The sequence below is a fragment of the Peromyscus californicus genome, unplaced genomic scaffold, assembly GCF_007827085.1.
Source record: "Peromyscus californicus insignis strain IS unplaced genomic scaffold, ASM782708v3 Scaffold_17__1_contigs__length_78620276, whole genome shotgun sequence".
Lineage (NCBI taxonomy): Eukaryota > Metazoa > Chordata > Mammalia > Rodentia > Cricetidae > Peromyscus > Peromyscus californicus.
Genome location: NW_026294469.1, coordinates 14,880,237 through 14,906,496, shown reverse-complemented (window position 1 = coordinate 14,906,496; position 26,260 = coordinate 14,880,237). Strand labels below are relative to the sequence as shown.

At 44.4% G+C, this 26,260-nt stretch overlaps 1 protein-coding gene across 1 annotated transcript in view; it reads right to left on the bottom strand.

Moving 5' to 3' along the window:
- Fhod3 (formin homology 2 domain containing 3) overlaps positions 1 to 26,260 on the bottom strand; it is a 428,882-nt gene that overhangs the window by 225,858 nt on the left and 176,764 nt on the right. Inside the window, 2 exon segments of the mRNA XM_052741682.1 lie at positions 11,658 to 11,763; positions 18,459 to 18,526. Coding sequence (XP_052597642.1) covers positions 11,658 to 11,763; positions 18,459 to 18,526 — 174 coding nt within the window.

Here is a 26,260-nt window from a genome sequence, read left to right as displayed (position 1 = left end):
AGGTTTGGAATGTGGTGTTCTGGGGTTAGAGACCCAGAACATGGACAGCTCACAGGTCACAGGTGTCAGAAAATATCCTGAGCTGTGGGACATCTATGGCAGGGAACGACTCAATGTCAAGAACAAAGTGGCGTTGGGAAGCAGGACTGTCAAGAACACTGCAAACCCCAAGATGAAGGAATCCATGAGCATACCAACTGCCTTCCTAGCAAATCCCAGCCAAGAAAATAGATTAAATTCTGCCTCAGACATGCTGTTCAATCATAAGCCTGGGATTGTAATTCAAAGCTGTATAAAAAGAAGACCACATGCAGGATTGAGTAATAAATAGACGAGTGGGCAATGACTGTGCTTTGGGAGATACCTAGCCAACAGCTCCTGCAGAAAGGCCCACTGACTGGGGAAAAGAGCAGGGTACTGAGACACAACTTAGCTTCATGTAAAAAGGAAAGAACTCCTGGTGGATTGGCTGTAATGAGATTTGTCTGTGGACAATTCCACGCTTTGAATAGGAAGAGCCAGAAATCTATGCTTTTCTTTCTTCCCTTTCACAGGAGATAAAAGGATGAACACAGAGCCTTCTAGCAAGTAAAACACTTAGGGACCTGATGACATGAGGTTGTAAAGAATTTCATTTTATTTTTATGTATTTATTCTTGTCTGAAAGCCAGCTTGAATTTCTGGAGAGAGAGTTCTACACAGGATACATTGGGAGTGCTATAAATAACCTACTTGCAAGGGTGAGGTGTGGCTCAATGGTGGGGCACTGATTCAGCATGTACCAGGCCTAGGTTTGATCCCCAGCACACACTCAAAAAGGGCATGGGATGAGCACAGAAAAGAGCTGTTTAAAATTTAACCATAAGTACATATCTTAATTACTTTTCTGCTGCTTTGATAAAACACCATGCCTAGAAGCACCTTAAGAAAGAGGTAGTTGATTCTGGCTTATGGTTCTAGGAGGATGAGTTCATCATGGTGGGCCAGAGAGATGGTGGCAAGTGGAAGGCTCGGCTGCAGGAGCAGGAAGCTGAGAGATTGCACCTCCACTGCAAGTGTGAATCAGGAAGAGCCGACGGGAAGTAATGTCAGGCTATCTAATCTCAAAGCCCGCCCACAGTGGCTTACTTCCTCCAGCAAGGCTGCACCACCCAAGCCTCCCCAAACAGTGCTGCCAACTATTTGTAATGACTGTAAAATTCACTGGTTAAAAAGAAATTATACCCAAATCACCAGGATGACAAAGACTGATGAGACCATTAGGCCTCAAATAAACTATTCAGTCTAAAACAATATGGAAATGTTCATGCCCTCTAGTCTGACAGCTCCATCCCTGATACTTTTGCCTTGGAAAATACCTAAATGACTTCCAGAGGATTCTGTACAAAAATCGGTCTATTAGTACAGGCTTCCATAACCAATATTACAGACTGAGAGGTGGAAGCCACAAAAACTCATCTCTTCTAAGTCGTTGTAGGCAGGAAGCCCAAGATCTCATCCGGGTTCAGCTGGGCGGGTTTCTTCTGAGCTCTCCTCTCCTTGGCTTGGAGAAGATGGCCTTTCTTCCATACAGGTCTGTGGCCTCAGTTTCTCTTATCACAGGAGTCACAGGCATCAGAGCCACATTGGGTCAGTGTCTAATAATCTCATTTGTACTCAGCTACCTCTTTAAGGTCCCAGTTTCTAAGTCCAGACCCACCCTGAGGTGTGAGGTTATAATCTCAGCATATCTTGATGGATGCATTCAGCCCAAAACGTAGGATCCCTACAGTGACATCACTGGTTAGCACCGACAATGAAGGTTCTAGCCACCATTGAGTCCTTCAGATGGGCTTTCTACATGCCCTTTAGATGCCACAACACCAGGCACTATTCTTTGCACATGAAGGAGCTCAAGTTTAAAGAGACAATTGTGCTGAGGTCTAAGAGATGTCACAACACCATGACAACTGTCTATGGGTGTCCCCAGGCCACATTTTTAAGCCACACCCTTCCAGGAACATGGCTGGCAACGAATGTAAGGACGCATCCATTTTTATCAAAGTCACACACGAAGCATGCACAGGGTGTTGATACAGCCCCTGTTTGGGCTTTACATGGGAGCTGTAGTTCAAAATATTCCATTTTCACTACTTACTCAGTAAAACAAAAGGCCATAAAGGCAACTTACAGTTAAAGAAAAACATCTACATCATTCCATATTTTTGTGGCTGCCTTTTGTTATTTTTGTAGGCAGTTTTTTCTTAAGTTTTAATTTATTATTACTGTATGTGTAAGGGTGTTTCAGCCTGCATGTGTGTCTGTGCACCATGTGTGTGCAGAGCCTGCGGAGGCCAGAAGAGGGTGCTGGCTTCCCTGGACCTGGAGTTACAGACAGTCGTGAGCCACCACGTGGGTGCTGGATATTGAATCCCTGTCCTCTAGAGGAGCAGCCAGTGCTCTTAATGTCGGAGCCATCTCTCCAGCCCTGAAGCTACCTTTCAGGTGTGGTTGTCTTGGGACAGACCACACAGCCGACACTCTCATGTTAGACAGGACTTGGTCAATAAGGAGGACTTGCATGTGGGGCCCAAGATTTAGAACTGAGGTGAAAACTTGTTAGCCAGCTCAGCCTCAGCCAGTGTAGGCAGTTGCCACACAGAACCACCTGTCGACACACTCCAGTCCCTCGGTGGCTCTCCTCCCTCCCTCCCTATTTCCCAAGCTGCACTGCTCTCACTGTAAGCTGCTGTTCTTTTTGAGTGACAGCCTTCGGCCCTTACAGATTCATGGCAGGCCTCGGTGGAGAAGAGGCACACTGGAGTGCTGAGCTTTGAACAGCTTGAAAAATAGCTGGAGAAGGTGGAGGGGGTGAGGGGGGCTGGGAAGTCAGGGAGGCTGCAGCCTATACTTGAGGATCAGGTGAAAGAAGTAGCGATGATGTCATAACATCTCTAATGGAGCTGGGCTCTTCTAGCGATGATGTCATAACTTCTGTATAACAGAGCTGGGCTCTCCTAGCGATGATGTCATAACTTCTGTAATGGAACTGGGCTCTCCTAGTGATGATGTCATAACTTCTCCTTTAGACTGTAATTCTCATTTCACAGACTATGATGTCATTAGTCAGAGGTCTCAAATGTAAACACACGTAGGCCATGCTCATTGAAGGCCCAATGCTGGCTTGAACTCAGTGTTTCGCATCAAATCTAGTTTATCAATGTTCACAATTCTTTTTTTTACTTAAAGTTTTTTTTTTTTTAAGTAGAAATGAAATGCAAGCCCTACCTGCCTCCACAGACTGTCAATTTGGGCCAGCTGGCGTGATTCCCTATTGGGAAGAGTCCACCACCACACCCACTCAACAAGAAGAATGACTGACATCAAGCAAGGAAGAAGTCCATCTTGACACCAGCTTCACATGGGGGCGGGGTGGCACCACAGGGCACAAGTGGGCAGTGATGTCATCCATACTAGGACTGGGATGCGGCCACCATGATGTCTCTGAAGTCTAGACCAGGCACAGAAAGTCCACTCAGCAAGAGTAGTACCCAGCCCAGCAGAGCGATCAGGACAGGGCAAAAGGAGAGGAGGAGTCAGGCCCACTGGCCAGTGGAAAAATCAGAAAGCACAGCCTCACCTGGGCTCAGAAACTAAGTAGCAATACACCTCTGCTTCCATTCCTTCACCTGACGGTCACTTCGGGGCGCCCTCTGCCCACTCCTCTGACGTCTGAACCCACTTCCTGTTTGCCTCCTCTGATCTGAGGCACTAAGATACAAACTTGGGTATTTTTCTGGGGTAGAGAACGTTTATGTAGAAACCAATGCCTCTACATGTAGCCAGCACGTCCATCGTCCATCCTCTATGCTCAGGAATTTCTGCGTCTGCTGCTGGAGAAGCTGACAGGTACATGTGGCCACACCCCTATTCTCCAAGAGAATCCCCTCATGGGCATGCCACTTGGGAATTTTTTTTCCTATGGTGGAATATAGGTAAGGCTAGTTCTAGTTAAATTAAAAAAAAAAAAAAGCAAGCATGAACCCTGTTTTTTTTTCCTTTGAATTAAAATTTTTAACTCAAAATTTAAAATATTTTAACATAAAATAATGGGCTTAGTCATGATATGCTCATGTGTGTCACTGTACTTTGCTCATACTTATGACTTCTTCTGTCTCCCAACTCTTCCGCCCTCCTAAAACGACTTCCCCCCATCCCCCCACCCCCTCCCAACCAGCCTTCTCCTTCCAAACAGTCCCCATTATGCTTTCACATACACAGTTACATCTAGATTCTGCATATGAAAGAAAACATGCAATTTATTGTCTTTCTCCGACATTACTCTATGTCTTTCTCTTACCCCCTCTTACAACTCTTCATCTCCCACAGTCTCCCTTCCATTCCATGTTATAGACATAAATATATGTGTGTACACGTGTACATACACACATCCATAGATACAGAAATCTAGATGCTATATGTGAGAAAAAGCACATGGCATTTGTCTGTGTCTGATTTACTTGCATATAACAGAAGAATCTTAGATTCCATCTATTCTACTACAAATAACACCATTTTATTTTTCTTTATGGCTGAATCAAATTCCACTGCATATAGAAACCACATTTTTCAAGTTCAGTCATTAAATCCTGGACTTTTAAACATCAAATCCCTGCATTTTGAAATGTTGACAGTGTTTACAACATCTCTTTAAAAATACTACGGGGGTAAAGATATCCGCATTTTTCTTGTAGAATGAAAGGAGGGAGCCACAGGAGTTTTATGGCATAGCTCTGGTAAGAACTATGTCATACGTGCTCATGACCAATTAAGATTTGCTTTCAGCAAAATAATCACATGAAATGTCTTCCCATGAGCCAGACATGGTGTTGTGTGCCTTTGATTCCAGCATTCGGGAAGCAAAGACAGGTGGAGCTCTGTGAGTGTGAGGTCAGCCTGACGTACATAGTAAGTTCTAGACCAGCCAGAGCTGCTGAGTGAGACCCTGCCTCAGGGAAAAAAAATTCTTTGCATGAAACCTGCCAATCAAGGCTTCTCTTGGAGTTCCACCAGAATATACAGCTGGCCTATGGTTTTCACACATCTTGCTCTTTTTCCTCTAAAGTGTATCGTGGATGTGCAATTTCTAAACATGGAATGCAGTATCCAGAAGGTGCTGGGCATCTGCTTTAGGGCAGGTTCAACCTCAGTCTCCTCATCTCAGCCTCGGGCCCGATGTGGCATGCGGCCCATAGCAAAGGCTTGGTAATGTTTGTGGAAAGTTTAAGTTCCCAGGAATACACCACTCAAGGTCCTCCTTCCATAAGCATAATTGTGAGGTATAAAATTCCATGGTACATTTATATTAAATACTGGCTATCCTGAAAAACTGTAGATCATTAGTTATACCCATCCAAGAATAATAACTCAGATAAATATTATTTCTCCGTGTTGCGCAGCTAAGACCTCTTCTCAGCAGCCTGCTCTCATTTGTGGAGAGCACTTGGCTGCCTGTAACTCAAACCTGTCTTTACCTCTCAGCCAATAGACGTTCAATGGAATGGAACCAATGCCTGCGCCTCCATGTAAAAATAACTCAGGCATGAGGCTGGAGAGGTAGCTCAGTGGTTAAGGGCACTTGCTGCCCTTCTGGAGGACCCAGGCGCAATTCCCAGCACCCACACTGTGGCTTACAACCATCTATAACTCCAGACTCAGAGGTTTCAACACACTCTTCTGGCCCCTGTGGGCACCAGGTACATCTGTGATACATAGACACATGCAGGCAAAATACAAAGCTTAAAATGCACACACGTACATACACGCGCACACACACACACACACACACGAGCGCGCACACGCACACGCACACGCACACACCACCACCACCACCACCACCACCACCACCACAGGCAAACAGGGCTGAGTAGGAATGATGACATTAAATTTCTTTACAGATAACTAGAGTGATCTAAAAGCAGATACAGACAAGTGCTGACTTCTCCACATGCTCCTCTTTCAGGCCTGTGGGGACCACATGTGACCTCATCAGGCTGAGCTCCAGAGTGACTCCAGAGATAACTTCACACAGGAATGGGTGACTCCAGAGATAACTTCACACAGGAATGGGTGACTCTAGAGGTAACTTCACACAGGAATGGGTGACTCCAGAGATAACTTCACACAGGAATGGGTGACTCCAGAGATAACCTCACACAGGAATGGGTGACTCCAGAGATAACCTCACACAGAAACAAGTGACTCCAGAGATAACTTCACACAGGAATGGGTGACTCTAGAGGTAACTTCACACAGGAATGAGTGACTCCAGAGATAACTTCACACAGGAATGGGTGACTCCGAGATAACCTCACACAGGAATGGGTGACTCCAGAGATAACCTCACACAGGAATGGGTGACTCCAGAGATAACCTCACACAGAAACAAGTGACTCCAGAGATAACTTCACACAGGAATGGGTGACTCCAGAGGTAACTTCACACAGGAATGGGTGACTCCAGAGATAACTTCACACAGGAATGGGTGACTCCAGAGATAACCTCACACAGGAATGGGTGACTCCAGAGATAACCTCACACAGGAATGGGTGACTCCAGAGATAACCTCACACAGGAATGGGTGACTCCAGAGATAACCTCACACAGAAACAAGTGACTCCAGAGATAACTTCACACAGGAATGGGTGACTCCAGAGGTAACTTCACACAGGAATGGGTGACTCCAGAGATAACTTCACACAGGAATGGGTGACTCCAGAGATAACTTCACACAGGAATGGGTGACTCCAGAGATAACCTCACACAGGAATGGGTGACTCCAGAGGTAACTTCACACAGGAATGGGTGACTCCAGAGATAACCTCACACAGGAATGGGTGACTCCAGAGGTAACTTCACACAGGAATGGGTGACTCCAGAGATAACTTCACACAGGAATGGGTGACTCCAGAGATAACCTCACACAGGAATGGGTGACTCCGGAGATAACCTCACACAGAAACAAGTGACTCCAGAGATAACTTCACACAGGAATGGGTGACTCCAGAGGTAACTTCACACAGGAATGAGTGACTCCAGAGATAACTTCACACAGGAATGGGTGACTCCAGAGATAACCTCACACAGGAATGGGTGACTCCAGAGGTAACTTCACACAGGAATGAGTGACTCCAGAGATAACTTCACACAGGAATGGGTGACTCCAGAGATAACCTCACACAGGAATGGGTGACTCCAGAGATAACCTCACACAGAAACAAGTGACTCCAGAGATAACTTCACACAGGAATGGGTGACTCCAGAGGTAACTTCACACAGGAATGGGTGACTCCAGAGATAACTTCACACAGGAATGGGTGACTCCAGAGATAACCTCACACAGGAATGGGTGACTCCGGAGATAACCTCACACAGAAACAAGTGACTCCAGAGATAACTTCACACAGGAATGGGTGACTCCAGAGGTAACTTCACACAGGAATGAGTGACTCCAGAGATAACTTCACACAGGAATGGGTGACTCCAGAGGTAACTTCACACAGGAATGGGTGACTCTAGAGATAACTTCACACAGGAATGGGTGACTCCAGAGGTAACTTCACACAGGAATGGGTGACTCCAGAGATAACCTCACACAGGAATGAATGACTCCAGAGGTAACTTCACACAGGAATGGGTGATTCTAGAGGTAACTTCACACAGGAATGAGTGACTCCAGAGGTAACTTCACACATGAATGAGTGACTCTAGAGGTAACTTCACACAGGAATGAATGGGTGACTCCAGAGGTAACTTCACACAGGAATGAGTGACTCCAGAGGTAACCTCACACAGGATAAGCTGGTCTGGAACCGCCTTATCTTTGGCAGTGTTGCTTCCTAAATGCTGGTTGGCCTGGTTTTGAAGCCAGTCAGTTCCCCTCCTAAGGAGCTCAACACCTTCCACCACTCCCGTATCACTGTCCCACAGCTGATGTCACCATGCACACGCCCTGATCATCCCCGGGACACCGGTGGGCCTCAAAGCCTGCTGAAGTAATTGTGACTAGCCAGCCCTGCCCTCTTGGTTACTGTTCTCACTGCCGTGATGGACACTAGGAAAAGCAGGTCAGGAAAGAGTTTACTGTGGCTTGCAGTTGGAGAGCACAGTCCCTTGTAGCGAGGACAGTGTGACAGCAAGTGTCTCTAGGTATGACAGCAGGAATGTGAGGCCCCTGGACACACTGAATCCAGTCAAGAAGCAGAAAGAAATGCTGAAGATCAGCCTGCTTTCTTCTTTCCACTTCATCTAGGAGCCCAGCCCTGAGGACAGGGCCACCCACAGTCAGAGTGGGTCTTCTCTCCTCAGGTAAAGCTCCAGAGGCATGTTTCCTAGGTGAGTCTAAACCCACTCACATTCTCAGTGAAGACTAATGGTCACACCTATAGGCCTGAATATTTTACTTCATCTGTTCCTTCCCTCAGAACCACAATGAAGATGCTTGACCACAGTCCCCACTCCCGCAGCTGCCCGACAGACCCTGGGGTGCTCCGTGTGGCCCTGAGTGGTCTGATGTGCTCTCACTAGAAAGCAACAACATAACCATAGAACTTCTGCAGGCCTCTTTCTCTTGGTCTCCCTCTGCCCCTCCTCCATTCCCAGTCCAATGTAATAGGATTCAAACATGGCTGGGCAAACAGAAGCAATTGGAAGGTTATTCTTGACTGTGAGTGTCTGGCAACAGACTGCAATGTCAAAAAAAGTGTTCACAAGAACTTTGTTGAAGACACAGAGGAGTGACTCAACACGTGGGTTAGGAAAAATGATAGCTTCCTTGTATAAAAACAAAAAAGTCACACCCTAAGAAATCTGTCATTTATATGCTCCCAAAAGGTACTTTTCCTGGCACGAGTTCCAGCCAGATACATCACAGTGCATTGCTGAGTGAGCACAGTTGCCTGGTTATGGCCAATCTCTTGAGACTCGGTGAATACAGGGCAGGCAAAGAAGATACCCCCTTCTGGGGAAAACAAGATACCGGGAAGTGACTTGAGTGGTGTTGGGCGGGGAACTACCCACTTTCCAGGGAATGCCTGGCAAGTCTTCTGGTCTCCAATAAATGGACACTATTGGAAAGTAAAATGGGAAGGACAGACGCTGGTAGTGGGGATGGAGCATTGCACCTCCTCACATCTTACAAGTGCTGCCTACTACACGGTCTTAACTGCTGCCATTTTCTATGAGAGAGTAAAGCATCAGGTGCTTTCCAGATCTCTCTGGGTTGTGAGTGGGCATTCTCACACGTTAACATTCAGTAAATTACTCTTAGCATCTTTCTGGTCCAGATCAGAACACTACGAGTTAACAAACCTCTCCAAGCTTCAGGATAAACAGTCAGTGTGGCATAGAGTCTAAATGGAGCTTCTGATGCCCTCTACAGTTGTTGGAGAGCAGAATTCTCCATATGTCATGCTGGGGCCTTGTTTGACAACTGAGCTCTACCTGCACTCTTTACAAAGATTCCCTGAGCAACACCAAGGCTAGCTAAGGGGTGGCACTCACTGCTGCTTCCTAGGGGGTGTTCTTCTTGGTCACACCAAGTTTTCTCTTCCTAACACCCTCCATGTGGCCATATCTAGCAGCCTTCAGGCCCAAAGCCAGAATTTCTATCCAGCTCCTCCTCTGTTAAATCCAAGAAACTAATCACCCACTTTCTCTGCCTCCCTTGCAGCTATGAGGGATCAGGTGATCCATTTATAACTGGGCTGGGGTTACGATAAAATTCTTAATCTATCTGATAACTTGACCCAACTACAGCTGGGTTGATTTTTTTTCACCCAGTTTTGAATATAATGGGAATAGATGCTTACACATAAGACTCATACGTATATAATCCCAGAAGAGGGACAGATGAATAAAAAAACATATGGATGATTATGTTATAGCTTTCCTTATGTGTTAGATTTTTGTTTTGTTTTGTTTTTTGTAAAATTAAATGATGAATATTTGAAACAGTAACACATATACATAGAGTCAGTTTAGACTCATTATTCATAATGAGACATTTAGGGGTACATTTCCTGTGTCATCTAACTTACAACTTTCTAACTTAGGAGTGGGAGGAACAAACCAGTGGAAGTACACTTCCCCCTACCCCATTTCTCTGCTTTCCCCTAGTCTGAGTAGAAAAAAGAGAACAAGGATCCAGGCAGGACTTGTCCTTTCTGACACAGAGACAACTACCACCTTTAGATACAATACAGCATGCAGTTTGAGTTCTATGTGTGTATACACACCATCACAATTTCCATGTAAACAATTTAATTATATAAAGGACAGAAGCCATGCATCTCTACAGTCAGGCATCCTTCTGGACAACTGATTCAAATCTGTCTCGAGCCCAAGGAAAGATGGAAGGTGACAGAGGCCAACCTGCCATCTCTACAGAGAGTCATAAACACAGCGCAGGGAACAAGGCTAAAAAAGGCATCCTCTCCTACACATACAGCATTTATCAAAGCAAACCCTGACAATGAACACTGAAAGTGTAGTCAGGGATCCCTGGGAGCTTTCCCTGGTGCCTTCTGCTGTACGGGTTCTTTTAGTATCACCAGCCGGGTCAGGAAAGCTGGACGAGCATGAGCTAGATGCTAACACAGGGCATAAGGAAGCGTTCTCAGGGCGAGCGGCCCAGCTGCTGCCTCAGTCGGCTCTAACCACGGGCATCTGATATTAAACCACACATCTCATGTACTTTCCCTTCATCCAAGGGAAAACTAAAAGATGTTTGTGGCTTTTTAAAAAATGAACATCACCATGCCATTTGTGGGGTCATAGTTATTCACACTGAAGGGACAGGAGAACCCAGAACCATCGTGGCCTGGGCCAGGGCCTAGGCAGAGTCTCTGCTTGGCCGTGCCCAGGGAAAGTGACTTCCTTCAGCACAAGCACTGACTTCTTTGAGTCTCGCTTATTCCCGACTATAAACTGGAGATAATATTGACTTATATGAAATGTCTCCTTTTGAAGGTGAATATAATCATTTCTGCCCCACCTACTCAGCCCACAGGCTTGGGAGAAAACAAGATTTTTTAGCAGAGGGGCACAAATCACCACCATCATAAGAGGCCATTAACTCTGAATAGCGGCAGGAATCTGTGTTTCAAAGCCACCCATGCACCAATTTGCACACGAGACTATAAGGCAGCAACTAGAATCACTCCTTACAACGCAGGTTCCCAGGCCCGCCTGAGGCCTATTAATCAGAAATAAGAAGCCATAGTGAGAAATGTGCATTTTGACAAGAGCTCCACAGGGGACAACTCAAGTTAAAGCAAAACAAAAAAAAGATTTTTTTTTTATCCTAGAAATAAATTGGGTTTTAGTTTTGGGTAGCTTTGAGCTAAAATCAAGAATTCTATCTGAGCCCAAACAGTGTGTGTTCCTCCTTATCAAATAAAGGGGTTTATTGAAAAAAGTGAATCATCCATTCTTTGTCCTTAGCAACCTAGAAGGAACTGAGTCCGCCCCGACACCAGTTACAACTAGGAGTTGACAAACTGATGAGTCTTTCCTCTCTTTTCACAGATTTTTTTAAAAGCTCCCAGCCTGCGAGCTCCTGAGAGACGCCCTGGCCTCTGCACAGCGGGGCTGCCATAGAAAGGCTGCTTAGGACTCACCCCTCAGGATGTAGTTCTGATAGTTCTGGTCCGCCTCAGCTCCCACCTTGATCAAACACGTCAGACCTTCAGCCATGACAAACTCATGCACCAAATCCTTGTCGTCCTGGCAGGAAGGAAAGAAAGAAATGAAATGAAATAATTTTTTAAGGTGTTCAAATAGGTCTCTGTTCACCTTATACCCAAGCTATATTGTTCAAATTTTTATAAACCATGCTTTATCAGTAAGAGAGAAAAATAAATGAAATGACCCCTGAGAAAATTCTGCTCTACTCAAATGGCGCATCCGGCCCTTTTAATTGTTTTATTTGAATTTTTTTCAGACAATGTATTTCCTCCCAGATCCTCCCCACCTCTGGATTTTTGTCTTGTTTTGAATTTTTTGTGAGATTTTTTTTTCTTTTTTTTTTGGGGGGGGGGGGGAGGAGGAGGAGGAGGAGAGAGAGAGAGCACGCACACATGAGTGAGTACCTAACTCTTGCCAAAGGAATTTTACAACTAGTCCTTTGCACTGTCATTTGCCAAAGCCCCATTATTGCCTTCTGGGCGATCTAATAAAGATGGAGCCAATGAATCCCTTGCGTGTCCGGAAGCTTTACAGCACTCTGCTCTTCATTCTTCAAGATCCCCCAGGCCCCAGGCCCCCACAGGCCCCAGTGCGCTGGCAGCATGAAGCTTCCATAGCTTTTTACTACAGGAAGCATCCAGTAACCATGCAACCTGTCAAGAAACACACACTCCTGTCCCAGCAGATGTCCTAGGGACGGGACTTTCAGTAAGAGGCTTGTGAATGCTGCCTGTCAAGCTAAGGAGGCCACTCCTCTGTCTCTTGCCTTTTGTGGCTGGCAGCATGGAGAAGGAAGCTGAGTGCAGAAGCAGCCGTTCACCTGCAGCTGCCGGCCAGCCATCCAAAGGGCTACCTAGGCCAGGAGAAAGCAGGACATAGAGAGGCAATTCACCCTCCTTGAATAAACCAAAGTAGGGCGTATGCAACATGACAACACATATGTAAAGTTAATACCAAAGACTGTCATATATATATCATGGGTATCTACTGCTGGGGGATGTCTTTCTATACTCTGTTAATATATGTTGTTCCCATTAGATAATAAACAAGCTGCTTTGGCCTATGGCAAGGCAACTTAGAGGCAGGTGGGAAATCCAAGAAGAGAGATAGGAAAGAGAAAGGCAGAGTCTAGAGAGATGCCAGTCTGCTGCCCAAGGAACAACATGCCAGCAGACTGGTAAAGCCATGGAACATGTAGCAAAATATAAATTAATAGAAATGGGTTAATTTAAGATATAAGAGCTAGCTAGCAAGAGGGCTGCCATAGGCCATACAGTTTGTAAATAATATTAAGCCTCTGAATGATGCCTGCTAAGCTAGTGGTGTTCAAAGAGAGCTTTCTAGATAAGACTGGACAAGGGACCCCTGGAAGCCCATCTGAGAGCCTCTCAGGAACTGCAAACTGCCTGGCCATACCCCTGACTGAGAAAGAGGGAACTTCAGTGGACAGAACTGGGACTATATCAAAGCTTCCTTCCTTCCAGACCCACCCTCACCATAATGTTAAGACCATCCAGGGAGCTTTGAAAGGACAAGGCAGCAGGACTCTCGGCAGAAGCAGTGGATCAGAACTGCTGAAATGAGACCCAGGCTCGGGAAATAAAACACTCTTGGCCAGGACTGCTGGACTATGTCTGGCCAGCCCTCAACCTGGGCAGTAGCTGTCAAACCAAATTCTGGGGAGCCCTGTGAAATAGATGTTCCCATTGCTGCTTTCTTCCACTGAGATGGGGAGATCTCCTAGGTTAGACAGTGCCTTGTCTCCAAGGCAGGTGAAATACCACTGGAACATCCATACTTCATTATAACAAAAGAGCAGAAACTTCACAAACAAACCCCTGGCAATGGGAATACAGAAAGACAACGGAGTGACAGATGACCGAGACAGTAGTGGCAACCATGCTTTATCAGTAAGAGAGAAAATAGGTGACCTGGTACAGTTCTCCCGACTCGACATGCAATCAGCCCCTTTCTTTATTATATGACACTTTTCAATTATATGGATGGGAGTCTTGAGCTAAATGTGGGCAGACACGGCACAGGTCCCTGGGAAGTGAGGTAGTGAGAGGCAGGGTCAGCGCCAGCTAGGGGGCAGGGGGAGCGAGGCTGCGCGTAATGAAAGACAGCTGTGTGAACTCAGACTTTGAGATAATCATGGCTGGGGAAGAAAGGGAAAAATGGGACAGTATCATGAGTCTTTGGAAAATTACTTTACACTGGTAGGTATAAAGGATATAAAAAAAAAAAAAAAACACTTCTCCCCCTCTCCGTCCCCTTTTCCAGCAGCGTATGTGAAAACTGGACATGCAGATGAGCTCATGTCTAGTCAGGAGGGTTTTCCAAGCATGTAACAAATGTTTATTGCTTTAACTAAAACTCGGTTCACACATGACTTCATGGTAAAAAAGTGCGAACAAGCTCTCAAGAAACCTCTCAAGCTAATCACTAATATTAATACAGCAGAGAACCGGGTGTCTGGCAAAGTCACGCGGAAAAAAACACTGGACGGGCGAGACGGTGTTCGTGAGAAGAACTCAGACCCTTGGCTTACATGCGTGTGGACCCACGGAGATAAGGCACTGAGGAAGCAGATATCTGTGGATAATAAATGTGGAGAAAGTCTTCCAAGTTGGCAGTGTCCTAGATTTTAAATACATATCCTGAAACACATAGGCACTAACTGGAGGTTCTTAAGACACTGGCTTCAGACTATTATGAAATTAAAATGTCCTCACCAGCTGATAAGATTACTGCCACATTCCAGAATTTTCTGTAAGAGCTATTCACTAACTTGTGATTTTTCTTAACTAATTTTTTTTTTTACATTTACTTTGTGTGTGCATGTAGATGAATGCATGTTGGAGCATGTGATGCAACATGCAGGCAGAGGTCAGTGGACAGCTTGTGAGTCTCCCTTCCATCATCGGAGTCTTTGGGATCGAATTCAGAGTTTCAAGCTTGGCAGCAAATGCCCTTGCCCCCTAAACCATCTCATCAGTGCTCGTTTTTGTTTTGTCTTGGGTATTGCTGTTATTACTAATGCCTATTAGTCAAAGAATAACTCATTACAAATGACCAATGTCTCTATTTTTAAGCTCTTAAAATCTGAGTTTCTAAAGAAACTCCATGCCTAGAAAATGCAAGAGTAATGAAGATACGGACCCAAAACTATGCAAGGCATCCATCACCTAAGCCTTACCCAACACGCTGCCTGTCAGAGCCAGTCAACCCCTAGCATGGCTGCTACTGAGTGGGGTTTTGTGTGTGATCCTCAAACCAGACTTAAAACTCCTGCTAGCATGCACCTTCCTTGTCTACACAGCACTAGCCTGCCTGTTCAAAAACCATTTCGTGAATCAACGGGACAATCTCAAGGGATGCACACCAAGGAACAGACTGGTGCAAAGACTGTGTAACCAGTCTGAAAAAAGTTTCTTTGGCTTTCTTTCTAACTTTTCAATTTAGGAAAATCTTACTGTCTTGTGAACATGGGTGTGAATGAACTCACAGCAATCTTGTTTTACCCACAATTCCAACTTCTGCTACACAACTTAAAGCAATTCTCAGACTGCACATCAGTTAATACATTATTTCTGTGTAGCTTCCAACTATAGCAACTTTAAGAATGGGTACTCATAAGAAATATTTTAAGGTTAAAAAAAACTATCAGACAATCAGTCAGTGTCCAAATTTCCAACTTCTTCATCACTATTTATACAAGATGTCTTGGTCAACTATTGTCAGTTTGACACAATTTAGTGCTACCTAGGAAGAGGGAACCTCATTCAAAGAATTACCCAGATCAGACTGACCTGTGGCCATGTCTGTAAGAGATGGCCATGGTTGGTGATTGATATGGAAAGGCCCATCCCTAGAGAGATATGTCAAGCTATATAAGAAAGTTAGATGAACATGAGCCAGAGATTAAGCCAGTGAACAGCATTCCTCCAACAGCATTCCCACATCCAGGTTCCTGCCATGATTTCCTTTAATGAGGGACTGTGACCTGGAAGTGTAAGCTGAATAAACCTTTTTGTTGCATAAGTTACTTTTGGTTAGAGTGTTTTATGACAACCACAGAGCTCAAACCAGGACAAGATCCAAGTAAGATCCACATATGTTAATTCATTTATATGAATCTAAATCTAAATCAGAAACCTCTATTAACTAATCAATGGAAGAAAATGCCCCCACCCTCATTAACTTACATGTTGAAGAAAGTCATTCATCCTTTAGAGTAGCCCACAGTCTGGATTTGGCACATCATTTGATGTTTAACATGTGCCTGTGTCTTCAATCATCTGTAGTTGGATTCATGTCTAAATCCAGGGTTGATTTGTTGGCTTGACTACATCATACTTTATATTTCTACAGAAGGTACCTAATGTCTGATGGTACCTTGTTTCTGTCATGTTAGCAACTTTTGTTGCATTATCAATTCATTAATGGATTCATTAGGGGCCACAAAACAGTGGCCTTCTGTTGTCCCTTATGACATAGAGTCTTTCTAGAAAGGCTTCCCTCTTTTAAAAGAGACTTCTTTTTACCTTAAAGTTTAATATGAAAAGGCAAAAAGAATTTGAGATTCTAAAAATTTGCGCTTTTCCAAGTAGCTAGGCTACCGGCATCCACTGCCTATTCATCTTGTCTATCGTTAGTTTTTAGTATCCTTATGAATGTGTCCGTCAATTCAAACGTTCTCAGTGTGTCTGGATCCATTTCAATGGATCCTTATTTATGTGTATTGTCCTGACTCTGGATAACCTCTGAGCAACCTTTCAACTTGCTTCTGAGATCTTTGGATAAGAATCGTAGTATTATAAGATAGCTTCCTGCTATTCTCCATGTGATAAGAGGATACAAGTTTATTATAACATGACAGAGGAACCATGCTTCCAACAGCAAACTCAGGCTGTGGGAGACAAGAGGACATGTCCTCAGAAATGTCCACCAGGAAATGGATCCCATTCTGGGAAGAAGTGATAGCAGAATCCCATTCCAGACAAAGGACAAGCTTTAAAGAGGAAGGTAAGAATGTGTGAGTGAGTTGGATTTTTTTGCCCCACCTTTTTACCTACTCCCTCTAACAGAGAGACGCTCACTCTGGCTAAAATTATCATTGACAAAGAAAATCTTTTAAAGGATTAAACAAGAATTGAAGGGAAGTGGAAAATTAGTGAACCTAGACAGACATACTCTGTGCAAAGGTTATCTTCACAAACCCACGGCCTCACTCTGCCCACTGATATCTCTCAGGTATCTGGAACCTGACCTAGCCCTTCACTACACTTGTAATTATCTCAGGCTAGGGATGAAGGGAAGGCTTGGTACCGAGTGATAAGATGAAACTGGTGATGAGGGACTTGTGTGTGCACAAAGGAACATACTCACAGTAGCATGTTTTACAATACCCAAACTGGAATCAAGTGAACCACTCACCCAAAGAAGAATGAACAGAATGCCTTATGCCCACTGGATAAAATACAGTCCCAGCCAGATCTACAGTCACATCTATACCAATTCACCCTTTATGAATAAACCAAAGTAGGGCATATGCAACATAACAACATATATGTGAAGTTAATACCAAAGACTGTCATGTCATATATCATGGGTATCTAATGCTGGGGAATGTCTTTCTGTACGCTGTGAATATATGCTGTTCCCATTAGTTAATAAACAAGCTGCTTTGGCCTATGGCAAGGCAGCTTAGAGGCAGGTGGGAAATCCAAGGAGAGAGACAGGGAAGAGAAAGGCAGAGTCTAGAGAGATGCTAGTCTGCTGCCCAAGGAGCAATATGCCAGCAGACTGATTAAGCCATGGAACATGTAGCAAAGCATAGATTAATAGAAATGAGTTAATTTAAGATATAAGAGCTAGCTAGCAAGAGGGCTGCCATAGGCCATACAGTTTGTAAATAATATTAAGCCTCTGAGTGATTATTTTATAAGTGGCTGTGGGACGGTAGGGCCAGGCAGGACTGGAGAAAACCTTTTGGGTACAATCTACCACTAGGATGGAAACATGAATGCACACAAGGAACACTAAATGCAACCATTGGTAGAGAGGAGACCCGGGTGTGGAAAGCAGGTGGTGATTTGTGGGGGGTGGTTTGGGGGGGTCAGGGAACAGAACACAGGTCTTTAGTTACACTCAAACAGATTTTCTTTTTAAAAACTGGAATATAGAAAAAAAACATTTGATTAAGTTATCTTTACTTTTTGTACTTGAAATATTTGACATAAAATATTCTCCTCTGGAATTCTTATCTAATTTTCTTGTGTGTGTGTGATATATGTACACATATTTCCATGTGTGTGGACACACGTGTGTAGGAGCATGCAGAGGCCAGACATTGACAACAGCATCTTCCTCAATTCCTCTCCACCGTATATGTTGAGGCAGGGTCTCTCACCTGAACCCAGAGCTCACCAGTTCTTCTAGAGCAGTTAACCAGATTTCCCCAGAATCCCGTTTCTGCCCGCCGAGTACTGGGAGTCCTGGCAGGCCATTGTGCCCACCCAGCCTTAACCTGGGTGCTGGAGATCCAAACTGTTCTAGTTCTTGCCCAGCAAACACTGCCCACTCGCCTGTCTCCTCAGCCCCCGACCTGTAATGTCATCTAAACAGACTTTCCTATTTGTAATGAACACAGCTATAACCTTGTATGTATCTAGTTCCCCAGCAAAGCAAAAAACGACTGTAGTATTTTGGCTTTTGGTTTGCCTTTTTACCTGAAATATCTGCTTCAGCGAGAAAAGGGCCCTTCTTAGATCGCGGCCACTGGAGTTGTACAGTTTTTCTGAAATAAAGAATACAATAATTAGTTTAGTTGACTCAATGAATGTCATAAACATAAGAAATTATGAAGGACGACATATTCTGCCAGAAAAATGACTCAGGTAACCTCAGCAGTGTGAAAAATGACTCAGACCCAGGCTGGCCTGTTAGAGGTGCCAGGGAGAGGCTACCTCACCTCATCTTCCTCCTCAATATGAGTGTGTTTCTAGGGTTTGGCAGACTGTTTCCTGGTTTGTAGATATTTCCACTCTGTGGCCAACTACACCGGGAAAACCAATGCAGTCCAAATACAATCAATTTCAAGGAAATAGTTTGTGTTAAATTGGGAACTTATGTGATAGAGTAGAACATGAAATCACTTAGAAATCAGGGACTTGTGTGAGGAGAACATAAAGTTACTTAGCACCTACCCTCTTAGACTGTGGCTTACAACTCCTCATGGGGTCAGGTAACTGAATGAGGAGTGCGCGCACGCACACACACACACACACACACACACACACACACACACACACACACACACCAGCCATAAAAGGTTTTTGAATGCACAACAACTAAAACTTGATTCCTAATCAAACAGGCAATGAATTTCAAGGTGAGTCTGGCATCACTTGCCTCTGTTGTGTCCCATGACTTTACTGCAGCCTGGACTCTGAACACATAACAGAAACTGTTTGCACTGTGCATGGTGTCTTGCCCCACAACACCAGCAAAGGCTATTTGAAATGCTCCAGCTCAGATTTGAGACAATTGCGTGTCATGAATTCTAGTATGCTTAGTATAACATTCCTGCTCTTAGAGCAATACAACGATTTAATTAGTGACTAGAACCGTGGTCCTGAGCAGGATGAACCTGCTGTGCATGTGAACTCCGAAAGCGACAGGCCCTGAGAGACTTGGAAGCAAATGGCGTTAAGCTGCAGCATTTTCATGGAAGTGGCAACTTAATTTACTCAATGCCTATCATAAAGCGCTATTCAGCATATAGTTTCTTGTATGAACTCTGGTAATTGAAATCTTTCAAGAAACTAGTTCATACAAATTGTTATAATCTTATGGACATGGAAATGTTTGCAATCTTCCTGGTCCCCCTTTTATTGGCTCTACACCCTCTCTTTTAGCTTTGGTATTGATCATTTGTGTCTTTTCGCAAGTCAGCTATGGGTTTCCTTGGCTTTCCTATTCTTTCTGCAGTTTGGGTCATTGATTACTGGCTTCTTTGTGTTTACTTTAGGTTTCAATTGCTTTTTTTCTTTTCTAGTTTCTACTTTTAAAAATAATTCTTTGCTTTAAAATAGCTAACCAGAACTTTCTTTCCCCCAGGGATTGAGTGCAGGGTCTCCAGCAAGCTAGACAAGCACTCTCCCACTGAACTATGTCCCCAGTTCGTTTTTTTTTTTTTTTTTTAGTTTCTTAAAGCAGGCCCTTCACTAATTGGTCTTATGTCTTTATTTTTGAAAATCAGCAATAATTCTCCGATTTCTTCTAAGCAATGCTGGAGTTGTTTCCTATATATTTGGACATGTTTACTTTCATTCAAATTTTATTGTGACTATTTCATTAAATTCAAATGTGAAGGGGCTAAAGACATGGTTCAGGGGTTAGGAGCACATACTGCTCTTCCATAGGACCCAAGTTAAGTTGCCAGGACCCATGTCAGGTGACTCATAACCACCTGTAACTCCAGCTCCATGAGTCTTCGGAACTACATGGTCACCTGCACATATATGTGCACACGCACGCACACACATGCACACACACACATTGTAAAATATAAAATAAACCTTTAAAATCCAAGTAGAAATAACCTAATCCTGTAACTGTTTGACTTGCGGTTTATTAGAAATATATCACTAATTTTTAAATATCCAGGATCTTCCAGATAATTGTCAATTTCTTGATAGCCGGAAAATATGATTTTATGGTATCAGTTTCTTTTAGATTTATTAAGGTATATTTTATGGCCCAGAATATCTTGGTGAATCACTCATATATAGGAAAGGGCATGTATTCTCTCATAATTGGAAGAATTGGTCTGTGAATATCCACTGGGTCAAGTTACGTGATAGTGTTAATAAACTCATGCACATGTATAGGGAGAGGAGGTCTCAGTATGTATGTAGCCTTGGCTGGTCTGAACTCACTATGTAGACCAGGCAGGCTTCAAATTCATGCATATCCACCTGCCTCTTGGGCCCAAGTGCTGGGATTCAAGCCATGTGCTACCATGCCTGACTTTTTATATTCTTACTGGTTTTCCATTTACTCATTTTATACACTGATATGAAAGGAGTGCTGAGGTATCCAACTAGCAGGCTGGATTTGTACAGTTCGGCTTTTAGCTCCATGAGTTTTTGTGTTCGCTGCTTTCTGTTTCTGTTGTTAGGTATGTTCACACTCGGGGATGATATGACCTTGGCTCATCACCTTTTATCATCTGTCTTTATCCTTGGTAGTATCCCTTATTTGAAAGACACTTTTCTGGTATCAATATGATCACTTAGGTTTAGCATTTCTTTAGCTTTTTTTAAAGCTCTCTACATAGAGTTTCCAGTGGGCACCATTGCATCTTACTCTTATACAATCTAATGATGCATGCGTTTTTCACAGTGCTGGGGAACTGAATCCAGAACATTCTACGTACCAGGCAAGCACTCTACCACTGAGTTACATCCCAGCCCTCTGTTTTTAATGAGTGTCGTGTTCCCATTGCAATCTTAACCTCTGGGGCATCGCAGGTGACTCCACAATGTACAAGGACAGAGACCTCAGAGAGGTTCCAACACTGATTCTCATCCTTCAGTAAGAAACATCCTCTAGAAAAGATCAAGACGTCTTTGAGAGTTCTCCAAACTCCTTTAAGTTCCCTTTTGTCCAGGGGCCACTGAATTTAAACAACCTAAAATTCCTTTAGAAGGAACTTTTTCTAGTCCGGCATCTTTAATTTCCACTGCCATTTGTTTAAATACTTGCTATTCCAAACAAAGCAGCACAAAACAGCATTCTCCCCTAAGAATGACTTTTCTCATGCAAGAGAACCCACTTAGAAGAAGATTCTAATTTTTAAAGATTTATTCATTTTTATTTGTGCGTACAGGTGTTTTGCCTGCATGTGTGTTTGTATACCACATGTGTGCAGTTCCCACAGAGACCAGAAGAGTGCATCAGATCCCCTGGAACTGGAGCTACTGACAGTTGTGAGTTGCAATGTGAGTGCTGGCAATTGAACCCAAGTCCTCTGTGACAGTAACACATGCTCATAACTACTGAGTAATCTCTCCAGCCCAGAGAGTCACAAAATTTTAATATAGCTTTTCTTAGTATCAAATATCAAATGAACAGCTGAAATCCATAATAATATTCTATATTTTGACTAAAGTATTTTGTCAGACGTTCTGTTTTTGAATTCCATATGCTATAGAGTGTAAGGTGGACTTTATGTCAGAAATCCCACATGTGATCTTTGAGAGACAGTTTTCTTTATCCTTCAGACAAATGACTGGTAGCTGCTTCATGTGTAGGCTCAGGGGCCCCTCTCCTCAAATTCTCCAAAACTGTAATCTTCTTGCACAACCACCATGTGAACAAACATCACACACTGGCCCCTATGTCACAGGAAAGCCATGGTGGAGCCATCTCCAGTACGTGTGAAACAGAAGTCGTTATCTGTTAGTTACTGTCTTAGTTAGGGTTTACTATTGCTGTGAAGAGACACCATGACCACAGCAATTCTAATAAAGAAAACATTTGATTGTGGTAGCTCCCTTACAGTTCAGAGGTTCAGTCCATCATGGAGGGGAGCATGGTGGCATGCAGGCAGGCATGGTGCTGGAGAAATAGCCGAGTGTCCTACATCTTGCAGGCAACAGGAAGTCAACTGACTGTCATACTGAGTGAAGCTTGAGAAAAAGACCTCAAAGCCCACCCCACAGTGACACACTTCCAACAGAAGGTGTGGCCCAGATTAAAGGTGTGCCATCTAGCCTCGTCCAAGGAGACTACACTTCCTCCAACAAAGCCACACCTCCTCATACTGCCACTCCCTCTGAGCTTATGGGAGCCAATCACATTTGAACTACAGATATTTCCTGGTTGTTGTGAAAACCATGTGACAGGCTCAACTTCAGGGAGGAAGTATTTATTTAAGTCCATGGTGTGGGGTGGGTACCGCCCATTGTCAGGGAAAGATGGAGACGTACCTGCCTTCTGCAAACTGTATTCGGGGTCTCCCACGTGTGTTTGGGGACAGCAAGTTCCAGGTACAGACATGCCTTCAGCCTACGATTAGTGCAGAACTGAGAGGCCATGGCTCTCTTCAGAGCAGGAATGTCTTATGGATTGCCTTTCCAAAGACAGTGGATGGGAATCCTCCCTCACAGGCTCGTGTGTTTGATGACTTGGCCCCTGGAACTGATGATGCTATTTTGGAAATTTGGGGAGTGGGGCCTGGTGGGAGGAATTGGGTCACTCATGGCGGGCTTTAAGGGTTATGATCTGCCCTGCTCTTGCCTGAGTTCTCTGCTTTCTGAACCATAAGGTGTGAGAACTGCTGGTACGTCTCCATCTTTCCCATTTGAACTACAGGCAGGTCTATATTATTATTATTATTATTATTATTATTATTATTATTATTATTATTATTAAGAGAAAATATGAATGCATGTGTGGTGCCACAGTGTGCATGTATGGGTTATAGGATAATTCTATAGAGTTGGTTCTTTACTTATGCCTTTACATGAATCCCAGAGATTAAACTCGGCTCACCAGGCTTTCTCAGCAAGTGCCTTTACATGCTCAGTTACCCAACAAGGTTTTCATACTTGATGGACTGAAAAAAACGAATGCCTGAGAAAACCTCATTTAAATCCAGATTCCCTTGGAGTATAGTCCCAGCTTACACAGTTCCTAGTGACGCCTTTAGATCAGTCCCTTGTTGATTGTCTACTAAGACTGGGGCTCCCAATGAGCAGGAAGACAGTGGTAGCCACCAAATGAGTTGACAGCCTGTGGAGGAGACAAGCATGCCTCCAGATCATGACGATGTCACATGAGAAAGCAATGACAATGTTTAGGATCCCCAGGGGAAGGAGTGACAAACCCTGTGAGCCTGGGGCTGGGACCTGCAGGTGATCCTGAATAAAATCAGCTGGAGTGAGAGGCTGTATGCAAGAGGAAGAAAACGCAGCAGGCACGCAAGCCAAGCAGAAACAAAGCCATGCACGCAAAGAGAACACCCACTCCAACACGGCTGGCCTATGGGTAGGTGGGCACCCTGTCATCATCCAGACCAGAGGAGAGACAGGGGGACAGCCAACCCAGGGAGGGCCTCATGGGCTGGGCTGGGTGATGCCAGCTTTGTTCTTCGCTCAAGAATAATGCAAGCAGGGAGAGGATGGGGATCTAATGAGATGGGACTTCATCAAGTTCATCACCTGCACAGCTGGCCAGCACAGAAAAACTGAACAGGAGAGTAGGCAAGAGCAAGAAACCAATTAAAAGGCGTTGGAGAAATGGACACTGGAGGAATATGGGTCACCAGACCTTCTCCCGAGATAACGGAAGGCTCTCTGGAAACCAATCTAGGGTTGGAAGTAGCCTCATCCCCCAGAGTTTATGGCCCAGAATGGAATTCACTTTATTTGTCTCCAGGGGAGGGTCCATGGATCAGTTTCATAGGTCGATGCATGCTCCGAGTGCCCAGAGAAGAGGGTACCACTTTTAGTGCCCTGGGCATTCCTAGACTCTTCTGTTTTCCCCTAGAAGGGTAATTTGGACTCCTTCTTTCTTTCCTCCAGTCACTGGCCACTTAGTCCTATGACAAGAGATAGGCCAAGCAAAGGAGTGAAGAGACCCTTGGTGGTGCCGGGGAGACAGCCCAGTGAGTAAAGTGCTCGCCATGCAACCACAAGGACCTGAGTTCAAATCCCAAAAGCCATGCAAAGCCAAGCACACTAGTACACATCTACAATCCCACGACTCCTGTGGTGAGAGAGGAGGCAAATACAGGAGATCCCCTGCAAACTCATGGAACAGCTAGCCTGGGGTCAGCAGTGAAGCTTGAGACAACCAAGAGACCATTTCAAACAAGGTGGAAAGTGAGGCCCACCCAAGATTGCCCTCTGACCTCTACATATACATTGTGGTGCACATGCCTGCATGCACACGCACACACCCACACACCCCAAATACCCAGGGCATGACTCAATTCTCAGAAAGATGACCTGTCAGCCAAGAAGACAGCTCAGTATTGCAAGTACCAGGCCTCAGGGCAATGTCAGAGACAAGAACTAGTCCTTAGCATAGGAGGCGAACAGCATGTAAGAAGTTGTTAATAGAGGGCTGCAGATGATAGTCAGTTGTGCAGTGATGTGTCTAGCTGATGGACTGCCATTGCTACCTACTGGGTCCCATCCAGGTCTTCACCCTTCAGGTGGTTACCTTGGAAACCCACTTCCCCATCCTCAGCTTCACCGAAGAAAGCAGCCCAGAAAAGTTCTTCATACATCTATACTCAATCAGTTCGAAAAAAAAAAAAGTTGTCCTTCAGAATTTGAAGAAGTGAGTTGGCCTTGAAACCCTAGTAAAATACACTTCCAAATCCTCTGATCTCTGTCTTCAGAAACCATCTACACTCAGAGGTAAAGCCAGAATCAGCTAGAGTAGACTACTGAACAGGCTGAACATTCTGTCTCAGACATGCCCTTTTCACCCCCAGGATAAAAGAATGGTGGAGAAGAGGATCCTCAGAGATCCTTAGTCCTTCTGCCTCTCTTTACAGTCTAAAGAGAACCCCTCACATGTTTCCAAAGTGGCCAGCTGTTTACAATGTAAACAGCTGCTGGCCCAATGGGCTGCTGGCCCCATGACTTCATTTGATGTCATCTTGAGTGGTAGTCTAAGGCCCAAGGGACTCAGTGATGAGCCTGAGTTGGGTGGTCTTGGCTTCGGGTCTTCCTCTGTCTCTAGCAATTGCTCTTTCTCAGTTCTGTGCTTTGTTAACTGTCTTCCTGCTTTCTTCCTTTTCACACTTCATTTTTCTCTTCTCCATTAATTACCATCTGGAGATCTTCAAATATTGACTTCAGCATCAGCTTTCACACTGCCTTTAAAAGATTTTCAAACTAACTTGAACTATTTCAGTGTTCTATATTTCTCCTTCTACTTCATTCCTTCCCTGGACTCCTGCTTCTCCTGTGTTGTGTGTGTGTGTGTGTGTGTGTGTGTGTGTGTGTGTGTGTGTGTGTGTGTGTGTGTGTTCACATGCCCTAGAGGCCAATGTTGGCTGTCTTCCTCTATCAGGACTGCCTTTAAAATTAAATGATGTATGAGGGCCCAGCCCACTGTGGGCAGCACCATCCCTCAGGCAGGTAGTCCTGGGCTATATAAGAAAGGAAGCAGGAGCTAGTGTGCAGGCCAGAAAGTGAACCTCCACAGATTCTGCCCTAGTTCTTGACTTGATTCTTTCCTCAGTGATGAACTGTGATTTGGAAGCATAAGATTCAATAAATCCTTTTCCTTCTCAAGCTGGTTTTTGTCAGTTTTTGTTTTGTTTTGTTGTTGTTGTTGTTTTATCCCCACAACAGGATAAAATGGAAACCTAACACCTCCAGAAATAAACCCAAGGTTCTGCACTTCCCAGGCACAGCACTCAGGTTTGTGGAGTCTCCTCTTGCCATCTTTCTGGCTCCCTGTATGATAAGAACACTGCCTAAGCTCAGAGCCTTCTTGACTTTCA